Source organism: Herpailurus yagouaroundi, unplaced genomic scaffold (genome assembly GCF_014898765.1).
Source record: "Herpailurus yagouaroundi ecotype Mexico unplaced genomic scaffold, PumYag 190, whole genome shotgun sequence".
NCBI lineage: Eukaryota > Metazoa > Chordata > Mammalia > Carnivora > Felidae > Herpailurus > Herpailurus yagouaroundi.
In genome coordinates, this window is record NW_024412421.1 from 37,100,352 (window position 1) to 37,116,644 (window position 16,293).

Sequence of the window (16,293 nt, forward strand, 5' to 3'; positions counted from 1 at the left end):
GACTTGCACCGGCCCGGAGCAGCTGGCTTGCGGCTGGGCCCCCGCCCTGCGTGTGTCTGAGCAGCTCAGGCTGCCCTTTATTCGCAAAAACCACACGTTGGGTTTCCCTCTGCTTTTGGTGACGCTCCGCTCCCGCCCGGCCAGCGCCCGTGCCCATCTGCCCGGCCTCCCGCCGCCCGGCCTCGGCCGCTGCGGTGTCTCCCCACCTTCCACGGCCTCCATGGCACACTCTGTCGGGTTTGTGAATTTGAACGTGACAGGTCGTGGCCTGTGTGCCGACGACCACACCCGGACGACCTGGCCTCCCGCTCCGCTCCCAGCCGTGTGACGCTTCTTGCTCCGCGACCAGCCCGGCGTCGCAGATTCCTCCGGCCTGGTTCCCCGGCACTTAGGCTCAGCTCCGAAACCGTCCCCGGTCTTGTGTCCGGGCAAGGCACTCCCCTCGGGGTTTCCTAACCCTCATGTCCCCGTTCTGATCTCGTCTGGCGTATCTTTGAGGAAAAGCGTGTCCTGGTTTTTAGCTTCTTGACTACCTACCCCCCTGAGTCATCCAGAACTTGCTCAGCTGTTTGCTGAGTACGAAAAGGCAAATGATGGCAGTATGTCATGCTCTCAGGTGTGTGTGGATGTCTGGCGTGGGTGGGAGTTGGGGAGGTACCGATGGACGCGGGTGCAGCCATGACACGGGAGAGGCGCTGGGGAGCCTCCTCGGGCATCGCTGTGTGCCCGCTTTGTCCTCTGCTCCCCCAGAAGTTCATGTCGGGGCACACAGGGCTTGTGTGTCCCTGGGTTTACTTGTCCCTGATTAGGTTCGAGTGTGTTTTCAGAGGTGCAGGGTGAACGTGACATCACCGTAGGCCCTTCTGTCTCTCCTCCCCTGGAAGACCAGGAGTGCAGCGGCCTGTGCTGCAGCATCCGGCAGGTCCTGTGTGGGCACCGCGCTGGGGACACGGGCGGGGCGGGGGGGAGGGGGGGGGAGCAGGCTCCCTTGCAGGCGGGCGTTCCGGAGGGAGGGAGCCCCTGCCCAGGCCAGCTCCCTCCCAGAAGCACATGGACCGCCGTGGGTGGCTTCTGCCCGGTATTGAGGAGGGTGATCGCGGCACAGGCTTCCACAAATGGCCCCACAGAGGCTCCGGGAGCACAGGCATCTCCCACGGAAGGTACCGTGACCTTCCCAGACAGGAGTGTGAACAAGTTAGGTGACTTCCGGTTCCCTTTTCCCGGATCCTTATTGGAGACTTAGCCCTTTGATTTTAGAAGAACTCCTTTCTGCTTTCACCTTGTTCCGCTTTGGAGCCCACGCCTGGCAGCCGCTCAGCTCGGAGTTTCCAGACACCGTTCCGTCACCCTCTTACGTCACCGCCACCTCACACCCCTGTGGCCCGTGTGAGACATGAGGCGTGTCAGGAGTCGACCCGGGCCCCTGTGTCGTGTTGTGTTCTGACGTGGGCATTTGGCAGTCCTGGTACGGCTGACCTTTGCTCCTTGGAGTGTCTCCCGAGGCCTTGAACAAAGGCTCTGTACCCGGAAGATAAGCTTGTGTTGTTAGCTCTGCTGGGAAGGCCACTTCCTCGGCAGAGGGACAGGAGCCTGGCTTCCCCTCTCCCTTGGGAAGGCTTTATGCAAATTCCACGCGCGTTCCTGATTTGGGCCTGGCCTCCCCAGTCACCTGCTGACTTCGCTGTTCCTGTTCCTGGGCTGAGTCGCAAGCGGGGGGAGGCGGGGAGCAGTTCCGCTGCTTTCTGTCTCCACGAGGTCCTTTGTCACTTGGCGACTTTGCTTGGTTTTCCAGGCCACGCGCGCTCTCTCTTCCGGGGTGTCGGCACTCTCTGAAAGGGGCTTCATCCTCAGGGGCCTGGCCTCTCTCTGAGAGCACAGGAGGCGCCATGGGGCCCCGTGTCAGGGGCGCTGCTGCCCAGGGTTTCAGAGCCGGCCGCCCGGGCTCTGCCCCCTCACTGACCGGGTTGTGTTGGACTCCTCTGCCCGCCCTGTGCTGCCCACCGCAGCCCAGAGCTCGGGGCCCCTTCCTCCTCTGAGGCCCCATGAGAGGTGAGAGCAGGGCACTGATAAGGACCCCGAGAGTGTGTGCAGGTCAGTATAGCAGACCGCTCCCTCTGCAGGAGTGGAAAAATCTTTAGTACTTGGGGTTTTTCTGTAACAAATGTGAAACGTTATGGTGTAGGAACGTTTGGAAAACCTTACGAAGAATAGAGGAAACGGTGAAGAAGGAAAGACAGTGGACCAGGTGGCTGCTGTCACCCGTAGCCACACGTGCCCACCCGCTTGGGAGTCTGGGGATGCCTCGTCTGCCCTCTGCCGGCCGTCCCCAGCATCCTGTGCACGTTTCCCACTGGGACTTCCTGTGAGCTCTTTATTGGGTGTTCCTTTGGTCATTTTCCCAGAAACACTTGCCATCAAAACTGATGGTTCCAGGTTTGTGTCGAGGCCTGAGACAGTTTCTTCCCGGTCTGGGTCCCCAAGTCTGCGGCCCCTCTCGGCAGTGTCTGACGTGGGGGGTCTGCAGAAGGGACCCCTGGCTCAACGTGCTCCCCAAACCGCTCCATTCTTGCTCCACCTGCGCGGCTTTCTGTGTCCAGGTCCCACATGTGCTACTTACGTTTTTTGACGTTTTCACTTTTTAAGCTTGAATACGTTTAAAAAGGAAACTTTACGTCATTTCCATAAAGCAGGCCAGATCATTTGTCCTAGTGAGTCACTATAGAAATAAATCAGAAGTAAAAATGGTTGTTTGTGTGCTAATTAATTAAAACCAAGACCCCCATTTGCCACAGTTTGGGGATCCCTGGTTTCATGGGGTCACTACCAGGCATCCAGCCCTTCAGAAGCAAGGCCCCCACGGCGCCCCCAGGCCCCGTTCCAGCACTGTTGAAGGGGCAGCTCATTGTGAAGCCCAGAGTGTCACCCCAGTGTGAGTGAAAGGGTGTCCCTGGCAAGAAACACTGACTCTAAAACAGGACGGGAGCCTGCTTTGGCCTCTGCTCGGTGACCTCAGTGCTGTGATGGGGACAGATCGGTGTTCTGTCCTTTCTCTGCTCACGGCAGCAGGGGCCCTCGGTGCAGTCACGGCAGCGTCACAGGCCTGTCCCTTTTTCGGCCACTTTGCTGCCCCTGGTAGACGGGCCGCAAACCGGCCAAGCTGGGCCGTTCGATGACTCATGGAAACCCGGTGACCAAGGTGTTCTGTTTCCTGTTGCATTTTTAGAATGAGAGCAGCACAGGACGTGGAAAGGTGATGGCAGCCTGGGACAGCTGGGACAGGCTGGAATCGACAGGTTTTTACTTCCTCCCGGGATTACTTTCCTCGGAGGACATGCTTACGAGCTTATGTGGCACTGTCTCTCGGGGTTTGGGGCCGACAAAACGGGGATCTTATGCTTCAATTTAGTGCGTCCCTAGGGCAGTTTTAAATGTTGGTTTTCGCTTCTGCTGCGGGATCCTTCGCAAGTAGCAGACCTGAAACTCGCTGGTGGTTCTGCAGACGTCGGCAGGTGACGGTTTTTACATATCGTGATGTGATATACTGGATGCTGGTCACGGCAAAGCCAAGGGGAACCGAGAGGCTCAGATGCTGGTGGTGGTGGAGAATCCGCAGCAGCTAAAACTCTACCCAAAAAAGGCAGGACTTCTTACGAAGAAAACGGCCCCCACGAGGGAAGGCCTGGGTGAATGGCAAGATGCTCTTAGCTTAGGAACGCACCCACGGGAGGCCTGGTGGGGGGACAGCGTCTGCAGGCGCGAGGCCGAGCACGTTGGGGAACTCGGAGCGTCGGGGCTTCTGGACCGTGCACCTCCCGGGGGGACGATCCTGGAGGGAGGGGAGTAGCCGGGTCATGAGACACCGGCCCCCCGAGAGTGAAACACACACACCAGAGGTGGCCCCGCATCCCAGAGCCCCTGACGGAGAAGCCGGCCAGCGCCGTGGGCCCCCTCCCCTCACGCCACCTTGTGCTCTGCCCTACACGTCGCAGACAGAAACCGCAACTCCGGGCACACCAAAGAGTGGACTGTTAAGAAAGAAAGGAAGGAACTCGAGATCACCCAGAAGAAAAACACAAGCGAGGGCGGCTCCGAGTGGAGTGGGACCCGTGTGCCGGAAAGAGAAGGAGCCCATTCGATGCCACCACCAGAGTTGAGAGCCGGTAGCCGGGGACAGACGCGGGACCGTGAAGGGCTCCCTCCCACGTAAAGAACTTAGCAGAAAAGTGGCCAAGAGTGAGGCCGACCGCCAGAGTTCAGGGTGGCCAGGAGGTGCGGGGGCCGGCCTTCCAGCCCCAGCTGCCGCCACAGGTACCGGGAGCCCTTTCCACATACGCAGTTGCCACGCTGAGGGTTTATCTTGTGTTTCCCTGGTAACACGGGAACCCGCACGGTGAGAACGAGGTAACGTGGGCGCCTTCATGCTGCCGAGCGAGCGCAGGTTGGTTTCGCTTTGGGGAAGATACTTAACTTGTAAAACGTTCATTTCCTTTGACCCACCGTTTTGACTTCTCAGGAGTTTGCTCTTAGAAGAAACAAGTTGTCCGTGAACGTAGAAGGGGTCATTTTAGCATTATAGGTTAGAAACAGCCGATGGTGTAGGAATGTTGGAATTCTGTGGCACGTGACATGTGGCGTGGATCATCACACGGTCCGGGAAGACCCCATTTACACAGCAGGTGCCACGGGGAGGCGCCCCGTTGCAGCCGAGCGCTCACCAGGCGGGTCGTGTGTACAGTGGGTGTGAGTGCACACGCGAGTGTTCATTGTGGCCGACAGAGTGCGGGGGAAGGGAGCGCAGAGGCGTAAAGAGATGCTGGCCGTCTCTGGAAAATGGGAGGACAGGATTTTTATTTATTTCCTTGTTTGTACTTTCTGTGTTTTTTAAATGAACTTTATAGTATTTAATTAATAAAGAACTATATCCCGGGACGAGCACACAACTGCTAGTTGTCTGGGATCCTATACTTTGGCTCCTTATTAGGGGAGGAGGTTTTGGTTTGTGGGGTGTATCTGTGGGCACAGGGCGCCCTGACCAGTGCTGGGCCTCCTCCCAAGTTGGGCTGCTGAGGTCCCTTCTCCCACTTTGTCTCTGCCATGAGCTCCTGGGTGGTGTGGACGGGCTCAGCCGTCTAGGACTCAGCCGCCCAGCACCTCCCACCCCCTTTAAGGAGGGCTCCCGGGTTCTTCTGCCGGAAGCCTGCCGTCCACCACAGAGTGTGGCTCTCACACTGCAGCCTTGATTCTCTTCCAGGTGACTTCTGTCCACTTGTGGTTACCACGGATGCAGCCCCGCTGAGATTTGGGGGAGATTGCTCATCGGGCCTGGCAGGGTCCCTCATACTGGCCCGCTAGCCCTCAGTCCTGACGCTTGCATTAACGGCTGTCACGGAGGAGCACCCCTCTCTGGGCCACTGCCTCCTCCCGCCACCCTGCCTCTCTGGCTTTGATCAGGATATTCTCTGGGTGAATTAAACCAGCCTCTTTAAACCTAACTCAGGGGCGCCTGGGTGGCGCAGTCGGTTGAGCGTCCAACTTCAGCCAGGTCACGATCTCGCGGTCCGGGAGTTCGAGCCCCGCGTCGGGCTCTGGGCTGATAGCTCAGAGCCTGGAGCCTGTTTCCGATTCTGTGTCTCCCTCTCTCTCTGCCCCTCCCCCGTTCATGCTCTGTCTCTCTCTGTCCCAAAAAAAAATAAATAAAAACGTTGAAAAAAAACCTAACCCAGACGACAAATGAACCGTTTAAGGCTTGAGTTTCATGATTCGTCAAATCTCTAATGCATGTGAAAACAAAAAGTGCTTCGTTATCCTTAAATTAAGTATTTGTTGTGCACCTGCGTGCACAGAGAGCGTGTTGGATGGGCCACCTCTGTCCCTGTCCTCCCCAGAGTTCGTAGCGTGGGTGGGGAAGATAGGAGGTCAGGAAGCAGGTACACCCAAAAAGGTAAGTACCAATGTGGTTAGGTGTCCTGAGGGAGAAAGGTGGGTGTGTCCCCAGGAAGGACGCATGCGCGGGGAGACCGTTCACGGAGCGAGCTCTGCTGTCTTGTTCGAGATGAGCTCTGCTGTCGGTGGACTGTTGCCGCCCCCATAGGCGACCCTTTATTTGTCAGGCTTCCCTTGAATAAGGCACTTAACACCATGATCTCACCTCTCATAAGGTTCCCTTCACCAAACAGCGGCGCCTTCATGGAAGGGGTCCCAGCGTTGCTAACATCTCTGTGATTTTAGCCGTCAAACTGAGCCACCAAAGAAGGAGGCCACCGCTGCCGGCCCGCAGGTGAAGCGAGCAGACGAGTGGAAGGACCCTTGGCGTCGGTCCAAGTCTCCCAAGAAGAAACTCGGGGTGTCTGTCTCCCCCAGCCGGGCACGAAGGCGTCGGAAAACATCCGCCTCGTCGGCCTCTGCCTCCAATTCCTCCAGGTAAGGAGGCCGGCTGGTCGGAGTTAGCTGGTTCATCCACACCACCGGACGGCCACGCCGCCCCCGCCTGAGGACAGTCAGTGGGACTGCAGGGGTGTCTGTTCCGAGATTATTGAGAAGCTGGGGTGCTAGAGCGTCAGCGGCAAACAGAACCGATGCTCGGAGCCTCAGAAAGGCTTCACGCCCCCCCAAAATAGACACTTGAGACCGGCCAGGATGTTGGCGACCCAGCCGGGAGCACGGACCCGGTGAGGGCAGAGGGGTCAGCCCCTCTCTTTCTGTGAGTTGGGGCTTCTTTGCGTCCACCGGGTCTGAACAAACAGACGAGGGTGCAGCCCCAGGTGGGGGGAGCCTGCGGTGGTGGACGGAGACCGGAGAGGTCCTGGTGGATCCGGGGTTCTCGTGACGTGCGCCAGGGGCCGATAAGCACGCGTGCGCATGTGCACAGGTCAGACGTGCTGTCCCGCACGCGTGGGCGCACCTGTGCTGGCTCCGTCCACCCGGGGCCCGCGAGCCGTCACCCGGCAATAGCGAGGCCAGTGGGCCGGCACCGGGGGGGGGGGCGGGCCACGGGCCGAGGCAGACGGGCACCACTCGCGTTCCTGTCTTCGGCACTGCAGGTCTTCGTCGCGGTCGTCCTCTTACTCCGGCTCCGGGTCGTCCCGGTCGCGCTCCCGATCCTCCTCCTACAGCTCCTACTCCAGCCGGTCTTCCAGACACAGCTCGTTCTCAGGCAGCCGCTCCAGGTATGTCCCGGCCGCCACACGCGGCCAGTGCGGGCGCCCAAGGGCAGGGCGCGGCCTCTGTCTGACGGCGCCCTTCCGGGCTGCTCGGCCGTTCTTGGACGGCGTAAGCTGTGCGTCTCACGCCGTCTTCTGAGGAAGGGCACGAGGCAAGGTGACGCTGGGTGGGTGCTGCGGGCTCGGACCTGGTGAGAACTAGGGCCACGGCCCGACCACCCCCTCTGTCCGCCGGGCCCGCAGCCACGTGCGACAACCCTCACTCTGATACAGAGCGTTGGGCTGTGCGTGAGCCCCGTCTGGGGATGTTACAACTTTTCCGTCGTCACAGGAAGTTCTGCCGGACGCTTCTGGAAAGATCACACAAGAGGTGTATTTTCCCCCATTGAAAATAGGCTCCGGAATCTTAGGGAATTCTTCGGTCATTTGTGTCGGAACAAAGTCGTCGGTCAGCACGACAAACGGGACCGTTCTGGGGCTCTGTTTCGCCGCTCTTGTTTTCGTAGCCAGTGCAGATGGGGTGTGCTCCAGCCGCGCCCCCCTCTCCTGCCTGTGGGTGGATGCCAGCTGCTTGAGGCCCTTCCTGCCTCATCCCGCCTGCCAGAGACGCCTGGCGGGGAAGCCCAAGCGTTTCCCATTCTTTCCCTTAGTCCCGTTCGGGGTTCATTTAGGAGAGGAGGGGTCCAAGACCACAGGACAGTGGGGAGTGGAGGACCACCCGTGCGGCGGCCTGCACGGCACCCGGGGTGCGCCCCGCACCCCTGGACGGCCGCGGCCAGAGACATCGTCATCCCAGTCCTTGACCAGGACCACACACGGGCCAGACGCGTGTACACGCACATGCGCGCACACGTGCCCACACGCATGCACACGCCCATTCGGGAAGTGTATCACCATGCGTTCTTGGGCTAGATTGGTCGGTCCCACGGTGGCACCCCTTCCTGGCAAACGGTTGCTTCGGGGCACTTACAGAGATGACTAGAGCAGCGTTAGGAGATCGCTGGAGCCACCGGACCCGATGGTCGAGATGGTAGTCTGAGGGCAGGACGGGTGGAGTGGGTTACGTGGGGCCTGTTTTCTGTGGACGTCGGATCTTGTGCAGCCCAAGAGAAGGGAAAGCAGCCTGTTTCTGAGGGTGTCTAGAGGGTCAGCGGTGGGCACTGAGGCCTCACAACCTTTTGGCCAGGGGTCTTAAGCTATACTCGAGGGATACAGAGGAAGGCTGCAGGTCACGGGGCAATCAGGGAAGGCTACCTGTGGGAGGAGAGGTAGAAGACGGAAAGGACACCAACCAGAGCGTCAGTGGCAAGAGTCTGTGTGTGTGGCCTCGTTTAGGATACACGGACGGTGAGCTGTGGGCCTGAGGCCCCGCTGAGAGATTGGGAAGTTTTGGAAATGCTAGTGGTGCCAGGAGGGCAAGATGTCGCCTGCGGTGTCTGCTCCGCGGGGCCTCGAAGGCGCTGAGGGGGATGGGCTGGAGGCCCGCGGCACAGTGAGGCGTCCTTGTCACCCAGCTCTGCAGAGCCACCCCCCGGGACCAGCCCTGTGTCCCAGACCCAGTTTCCCTCGTCGGCTTCGGGATCTTCTCACATCACGAATGTAGACGTCTCAGCCGTTTTCACAAAATCAGCCACACGTCCTTGGCCACCTGACCTTCCTCCTCGGGTTGCCCGGACACCCCTGCTGCCCACTGCCCGCGGACCCCTCCCCCGTGCACACCCTTAGCGGCCGGGGCTGCGTGGCAGCGCCCCTGAGGACGCCCCAGGCGGAGGCGCGGGGTCGCGTGGCCTCGCAAGGCCTTCCCTCGGGACTCCCACGGTGGGCGGCCCCAGCCGAGCGAGCGTGAGGACAGGAGAGTGCGGCACGTGTTCGCGCCTCTGTCTGTAAAACCGCCGTGCGGTGACCGCAGGGGCTCAAGGCGTTTAGCTGCTGCTCGTTTGGCCGAAAACGTCGCGCGTTTTGCGCCACAGTCTCCAGGTCGGGAGAAATCGGCAAACCCGGAGCCTCTCGGAGGCTCCCTCCTCTGGGAGAGTGTGCTGGGTCCCAGGACGGAGGAGGCAGCCTGGCCGGCCTCAGAGCCTCCCGGCCAGCGCCCCCGTCCTGCTGCTCACGTCAGAGACTGTCTCAGACTGTCCTCCATCAGGAGCCACCCCCGCCCCGGGCCTCCGTGCCCGGCTCCCTCACGCAGCCCTCTGTCCCACCGCTGTCACCGGGCCAGGTCGGGCTGTGTGTGTCCTTGCTGTCCGCCCACGCGGCTCCCAGGGCGGCAGGACCCCCGGCCTGGTGACTCCTTTTCCCGCTGCTGTTTGAGGAGAGGACCGGGAACACCCGAAAGCCGTGTTAAATCCGAGGCCGAGACTTGCCGTGACCTCTTCTGCGAAGGCAGGCAGCGTCTCTGGCCTTGGTCGGGACCAGGGCACCGCAGTGCTCCCTCCTCACGTGTCCGTTTGCTCTCTAGGTCCCGGTCCTTTTCCTCGTCCCCGTCCCCGTCCCCAACGCCTTCCCCACACAGACCTTCCGTCAGAACCAAGGGGGAGCCGGCCCCGCCTCCCGGGAAAGCAGGGTAAGTGCCCCGGGGGTCAGGCCCTCCGCGCTCCCCCTGCCTCCCTCTCTCCCCACCCCAACCCCCCACTGTGAAGAGGCCCCAGTGAGGCCCTAGAAGGGGGCGGCGGCACCAGGAGACTGGGCCGTGGGGGAGGCGGTTCCATCGCCCTCCCGGGGCTGTGTCCGGGACACGTGGAAGGGGGCGGCCGCCACCCCGGGCTCGCCGTTCACTCTCCCTGCTCCCGGCGCGTGGGACTAGTGTGGGAAACGGGAGACACCGCGGAGCGCCACAGGCACCACGGCACCTGGCGGGTGGCGCCTAGCCGAACGCAGGGGGCTCCCCTCCGAGCACCGCAGGGCCCGGGAGGCCAGTGGTGGGGTCAGCCCCGCGGGCGGGGCGAGGCCGGGGCGCGGCTGGGCACAGGGGCCCCGCCTGCTCGCCGCCCGACCCCTCGGTGCCCGCCGGCCGGGCCACGCCGCGCACGCTCCTGGCGAGCGAGTCCTGAGTAGCCCGCTTTTAAAGCGTTAACGCGAATGGCATCGAGGGATAACTCACGTCAGCGGCACCACGTCCGTCCAAATCGTGCCACCTGATGTACTTGACAAACGTGCGAGGCCACCCACCGCAGTCCAGACACGCCGGCCCGCGGGAGGCTGTCCCAGGCCGGGCCCGCACCGAACCTGACTCGCCCCCGACGCTGTGCCGAGCGGCATGCTTTTTGCCCGGACTTTGTTTCCCGAACTGAGTGTTCGCCCCACCCAAACGATTGGCAGACTATTTCCCCCACACTGACCGGAGCGACCAGCCCTTGGGACCGTTTCCCCTACTGCAGCGCAGGCCCCACGCCTGAGCGGGCCGGGCCCGGGGACAGCCCGGAGATGGGCATCCCCAGCAGGCACGGTGCCAGCTGTCGTTCTCGAGGGTTCCTCGAGGACCCGTCCCCGCCTGTTAGGCCGGGTCTGACCCTCCCCCCCCGTCTCCTGTCACAGAGAGAAGTCCATGAAGAAGCCAGCCCCTCCTCCAGCCCCACCACAGGCCCCTAAGACCACTGCTCCGGCCCCCGAGCCCGCCAAGCCAGGAGACCCTCGGGAAGCCAGGAGGAGAGAGCGGCCAGCTAGGAGCCCCCCCAGGAGGTAAGCGAGCAGGCTTCTGGGTACCCTTCTGGAGAGTTCTACGTCTTTGGTGCCAGAGCTGAGGGACTTGCCGGCCCTCGATTTCCCCGCGAGCGCGCTGGGAGGCGCAGGCCCCTGAGAGGGAAGGTGTGGCCGTGCGGGACGCAGGCGCCCCCTCGACACCAAGGAGTCCCCCGGAGAGAGGCTGCCGGGGGGCTCGAGCAGAGGCTGGCATCTTTGTTTTGCGGAGAAGCCAGCCTTGAAAGATCAGAGTCCCGTCCACTCAGGGGAGAGCAGCAGCGCCTGGGCCTGTGGCTGCGGGGACCGGTGGGGGGTGGGGGGGGTGGGGACCGGAGGGACAGGCGGCCGTGGCACCGCCTCTCTGTGTTGCAGGCGGACCATCAGCGGCAGCGGCAGCGGCAGCAGCTACAGCGGCTCTAGTTCCAGATCCAGGTCATTGTCCGTGCCTCTCCCGCCCCAGCCCCGCGCGCCCGCCCCCCCCCCCCCCCCCCCCCGCCCCCGAGGTGCTGTGGGGCAGCACGCGGACCGAGAAGACAAGGCACCTTGGCCGGCAGCCCCACGCCTGCGGAGGTGCTCAGCAGGCCTGAGGCCAGCACGGAGCCCTCCCCGCCACCCCATGCTTGAGGCACTCGGCGGACGGCCTGTAACCAAATCCGGGAAAAGAATGAGTAGGAAAGAATTCTGCTCTTAAGCTGTTTGGAGGGAAGACCGTGTGAGACCAGCGCTCGGGTTCCTGGATCGAACTTTCTCTTTCGTTTCTAGGCAGCAGGTGGTTTATCCTTTTGCCCACATCTTCCTAAAATAGGTTTAAAGCCCCAGTGTTCAAGCAAAACTGGGTCCTCCCTCTCTCCCCTGATCGTTTCGGGGTCTGAGGACCTAGGAAGCGGTGGTCGGTGTTTTCTGAGAGTGACAGGACTCCGCGGCCTGCCACGTGGGGAGTCCTCGTGGCGGGAGCCGTGGGGGCAGCGGCGCCTGCGAGACGGGCCACCGGTCCCGTGCTTCCCTGAGTCCCGTGCTGGGCCGGGGTGGCCCCTGCTCTGGTGTGCGGTGTGACTGCAGGTCAAAGCCCTCCCCTTCCTCGGGCCTCGGTACCTGGGCCCTCGGCTCTGCCGTTGCCAGCCTAGCTCCTGCTTCGACGACCCTGCCCGGCAGACAGGGCGGCTAAGCATTAGTGCGAGGGGCCCTCGACTCAGGGACGTGGGCGTCCCTCCACCGTGTGGCCCCTCTAAACCACCCGAGCACCCCCTGAAGTCTCAGGTTTTGTGGGTACACGTGCCTCAAAAAGAAACTGGGGAAGGTGGACGTGGAGACCCGCTGCCGGCCCCCCGTGGCCTCTCGCCCCCGGCCGTCGTGCGGTCACGGCCACGGGGGTGCAGATGTGCTTGTGTGTGTCCAGGTCCCTGAGCGTGAGCAGCGTCTCCTCGGTGTCCAGCGCCACGTCGAGTAGCAGCTCGGTGCACAGCGTGGACTCAGACGACATGTACGCAGACCTGGCCAGCCCCGTGTCCTCAGCCAGTTCGCGGTCCCCCACCCCAGCCCAGACCAAGAAGGAGAAAGGTACAGGGGGCTCCTCGCGTCCTGGGCATTGTGGCTGCAGAGGCGGGCAGGCCCTTTGTGGAGAGAGGGTGTGCGCCCGGCCTCGCTTGGTTCAGCAGGAGAGCACAGGGTCGCCCCCCCCCCCCCAGCTCTGACACGCACGCCTGTTGCCTGGCTGAGAGCACGTCCCTCCTCCGTGGCCCACGGGAGACTGCCGTGCCAGGATGGCGACCGTGACTTAGCGTTTGTTGTTGGCAGGAAAGTCTAAGAAAGAAGACGGGGTTAAAGAGGACAAGCGGAAAAGGGACTCGTCAGCACAGCTGCCCAAATCCTCGAAGCCTTCTGCAGGCGGGAAACCCCCGCAGCCCGCGGCCCCCCAGCAGGCGCCCCCCGGGCAGCCCCAGCAGGGCTCATTCGTCGCCCACAAGGAGATCAAGCTGACGCTGCTGAACAAGGTGAGGCCGTGGGCGCTGCTGGTGGTGCTTCCGGGAGCCCCGCTCGGTGGGGCCGTCCTGTTCGCTGGGGCCGCTTGACTCCTAGGATTAGACCACCGAGGGCCTGGAGTGGTGGCCGCACGTAGCTAGCTTGTCATCCTGCCCCGGCCAACTGCCTCACGGGGACGGGGGGATGCGTGTGGGGATGAAGCCCGGTGGCACGTCCTGGGAGATCCGAGTGTCCCAGGGCCGGTGGGTGCTCCCCCTGGCCCCTCCCCGAACACCCGGGCCCTGCCGACTCCCACAGTGCAGCCCGGGGGCAGGGAGCAAAGTGGACTCGGGCTCTGTGAGCTGATGTCCCCAAGGCTGCATGGGACTAGAAGGGCGAGAGGCCTTCCCGGGCAGGTGGCCCCCAGGAAACACAGTGTCTGTGCAGGCACCTTCGCTGCAGAGGGTGAGGGCCCGAACCCCTGGGCCTTGCCTCTCTCGGGGTCCTGTGGGCACCCTGCGTCCGCCCGGGCTGCTTCTGCGTGGTGGCCAGCAGGTCAGGCCGGGATCCTCACCGTGCCCTTCTCTGTCTCAGGCGGCTGACAAAGGGAGCCGGAAGCGGTATGAACCCTCGGACAAAGACAGGCAAAGTCCTCCTCCGGCCAAGCGTGCTAACTTGTCCCCAGACCGAGGTGAGCCCCAAGCCCTGCAGGGCCCAGTGAGGCCGAGGGGCCTTGAAAGATACCCCCCGGAACCGATCGTGTGGGTGCATCTGTCAGTATCTGACGTGCTAGAGTTAAAGCTAAGAAGGAGATTTCAACGTGTGTTTATGTTAAAATAAAACAGTAGATTATTGTGTTTTAACATAAATACCACTTTTTATGAAAAAAATAACTAAATTGCCATAAACAGAAGTTAGTAGGTTTATCATCGTTTTCTTTTTCGAAAACGTCTTCGCTGTCTGGATGAGAGGCGGTGGCTTGGTTCTCCTCTCTTGCGATGGCGCGGGACACGCGGACTCTGGGAAGCCTGGTCCACGAGCGAGCGCAGGGGGCAGGCGGGCCTCGGGGCTGCCGTAGAAACAGTCTGACCCAGCCGCCCGCCCTCAGACGATCTCTGGAGACCGGTGCAGACTGGAGCTCTGCCAGGGCGTCTCCTCCCTGCTGACCTGGGCAGGGGGGGCCGGCGGGATCCCCGGGGCGCCAGGAGCAGGACGGGGGCGCCCACCGCACGTGCGCGCCCGGACCGAGAACCGACTGGCGTGAGAGCCTGTGTGCTCGGCCCGGCACCGAACCCCCCGCCCGGTGCCCTCTTGCAGGCCCTCCGTTCTCATCGGACAGCAGTGTGACGGACGCCTCCGACTTGGTGGTGTCACTTGTGTTTTCCCCGTGTCCTGCTCTGGCGCTGGCTCTGGAAGCACGGAGCCCGCGTGGGTTCCCGGGGTCTCACCTCTGACGTCACCCGTGCTGCCCCGTCCCCTTCCTCTGCCCCTCGCCTCTCCCCGCGAGCCGCCACAGCTCTGGAACGGGGCCGCCGGCGTGCGGGAAGCCCACCGGCCCCGTCCGCACGCGCCACCCCGCGCCGCTGGCTCACGCGTAATCGAGACTGAGCTCTCACCTCATCCCGTGTCGTCCAGGTTCTCGGGACCGCAAGTCGGGTGGGAGACTCGGCTCCCCGAAGCCAGAGCGGCAGAGAGGCCAGAATTCGAAGGCACCCGTGGCCCCCCCAGACCGGTGAGTGCCCCACCCCTGCCCTGGGCACACCATGTAGGTGCTGTCGCCGCAGGGTCAGCTAGCCGGAGCTTCCCTGCCCAGGTGGAGGCCAGCAGAGCCAACCCCACAGCGGGTTCTAGAATGAGGGGGCCCCGGGGCACCAGGCTTTCTGGCGCCCCGGCTCCTCCCGCCTTCCCCGTCGGCCCCGCGAGCAGGAGCAGAGATTGGCTTCCGCCAGGAAACCGGCCGCCTAGCCCCTTCCCGCACCCCACTACACCCTCAGGCCGGAGGTCCGGATGGGTGCACACTCGGTTATCCGCACAGCCCCCACCCGCCCCGGCCCTCGGGGCTCCTCCCGAGTCAGTGTGGGCTTCTCCCCACCACGAGGAGGCAGTGGTGGGACAGGTCAGCAGGTTCCAGGCGAGCCCCAGACGCCGTGTCCCCTCCACCCCACGACCCAGGGCCCCTCCCACCACGGCCAGGCTGGAGCGAGCACTGCCGGCCGGAAGCCCACCTGTCTCCACGGCCGCCAGTGCCCAGCGGGCGGGCCCCATCCACCTTGGGAGGCCCACGGCGTGGGGGGCTGGGGGGACGGCGCTCCGACCCTCTGACGGCCTCTCCCCCCAACCCGCCCACCCCCTGCAGGAAGCGCCAGCTGTCACCCCAGTCCAAGAGCTCCAGTAAGGTCACGAGCGTGCCCGGCAAAGCCTCAGACGCCGGCACTGCCACCGCTGTCTCCACCGGCACCAAATCAGGGAAGGCCAGCACGCTGTCGCGGCGCGAGGAGCTCCTGAAACAGCTCAAAGCCGTGGAGGACGCCATCGCTCGCAAGCGGGCCAAGATCCCCGGGAAGGTGTAGGGGCCCCGCGGGCTCGGCCCCCCGCCCCCCGCCAGAGTTAGAGACTCTCGTGTTTTTATAAATAGGGTAAGCACAGCCTTCTCGGATTTTGAAGTTAACGTCTAATTTTGGCTGTGATTCTTTTTAAAAATTAAAAAAGAAAAAAAAAGTTTCTCAGCTGGAAAAGAAGCCACACACACGTAACGAAGATGATGCCGGATCCCGGTCTCCTCCCCGGCAGACCAGACCGAACCAGCCCCCAGCCCAGAGCAGAAGTCCCGAGAGACAGGCAGGCAGGCCGGCCGGCCGGCGGCGGCAGAAACAAGAACTCGGCATCAGTTTTATGTAAATTATAAGTCCCAGGCGCCCAGTTCCGCCTGCCCGGGTCTTCCCTGCCCTCTGCCAGCCAGCCTGCCCTGGGCCGGTCCTCTGCCCGCGCTCCTTCCTGCCCCGGGGTCCCGGGAGCACCTGCTCCTTACCGGCCTCCTCCCCGCCCCGCCGCCCCCAGGGTCAGAAAATAGATATATATTCTTGACTGAAGTCCGATTGGGAAATATTTCCTGTCTTTTATTTTAAGCATCAGATTGTTTTAGTTGATTTAAAAAGGAAAAAAAAAATATAGAAAAGACCAAAAAAAATATGGAGACAAAAAAAAAAAAGACCGAGGGTGTTGTTGGGCGTCTGTCTAATGTGGAGGGTCTTTTTTTGAGGGGTCTCCTAAAATAAAGTATTTTGATAAGCAGCCGTCTCGCCCCGGTGGTGATTACGTGGACCCGGGCCCCCACTGCCGCCTGTCCCACGGCGCCCGCTGGGCCCACCTGGCAGGTTAGCGGCCTCCAGCTGCTGGAGGCTGGGGACACGGGGGCCCCCCCCTGGGTGGGGCACCTCGTGTCCTCGGGGGGGACCTGGCCCCGGCAGGGCTTCGTGAACACTCCAGCCAGCCGGTG

General features: G+C 62.6%; 1 protein-coding gene across 2 annotated transcripts in view; it reads left to right on the top strand.

Moving 5' to 3' along the window:
- Positions 1-16,088, top strand: part of ZC3H18 (zinc finger CCCH-type containing 18) — a 59,367-nt gene extending 43,279 nt beyond the window's left edge. For both annotated transcript variants that reach the window (XM_040443308.1, XM_040443309.1), the window contains 10 exons: positions 6,229-6,420; positions 7,041-7,166; positions 9,619-9,723; positions 10,695-10,838; positions 11,211-11,270; positions 12,235-12,395; positions 12,633-12,829; positions 13,392-13,488; positions 14,433-14,529; positions 15,154-16,088. In XM_040443308.1, coding sequence (XP_040299242.1) covers positions 6,229-6,420; positions 7,041-7,166; positions 9,619-9,723; positions 10,695-10,838; positions 11,211-11,270; positions 12,235-12,395; positions 12,633-12,829; positions 13,392-13,488; positions 14,433-14,529; positions 15,154-15,367 — 1,393 coding nt within the window. In that variant the 3' untranslated portion in view covers positions 15,368-16,088. The remainder of the gene's footprint in view (positions 1-6,228; positions 6,421-7,040; positions 7,167-9,618; positions 9,724-10,694; positions 10,839-11,210; positions 11,271-12,234; positions 12,396-12,632; positions 12,830-13,391; positions 13,489-14,432; positions 14,530-15,153) is intronic.
- The last annotated feature ends 205 nt before the right edge of the window (positions 16,089-16,293 follow it).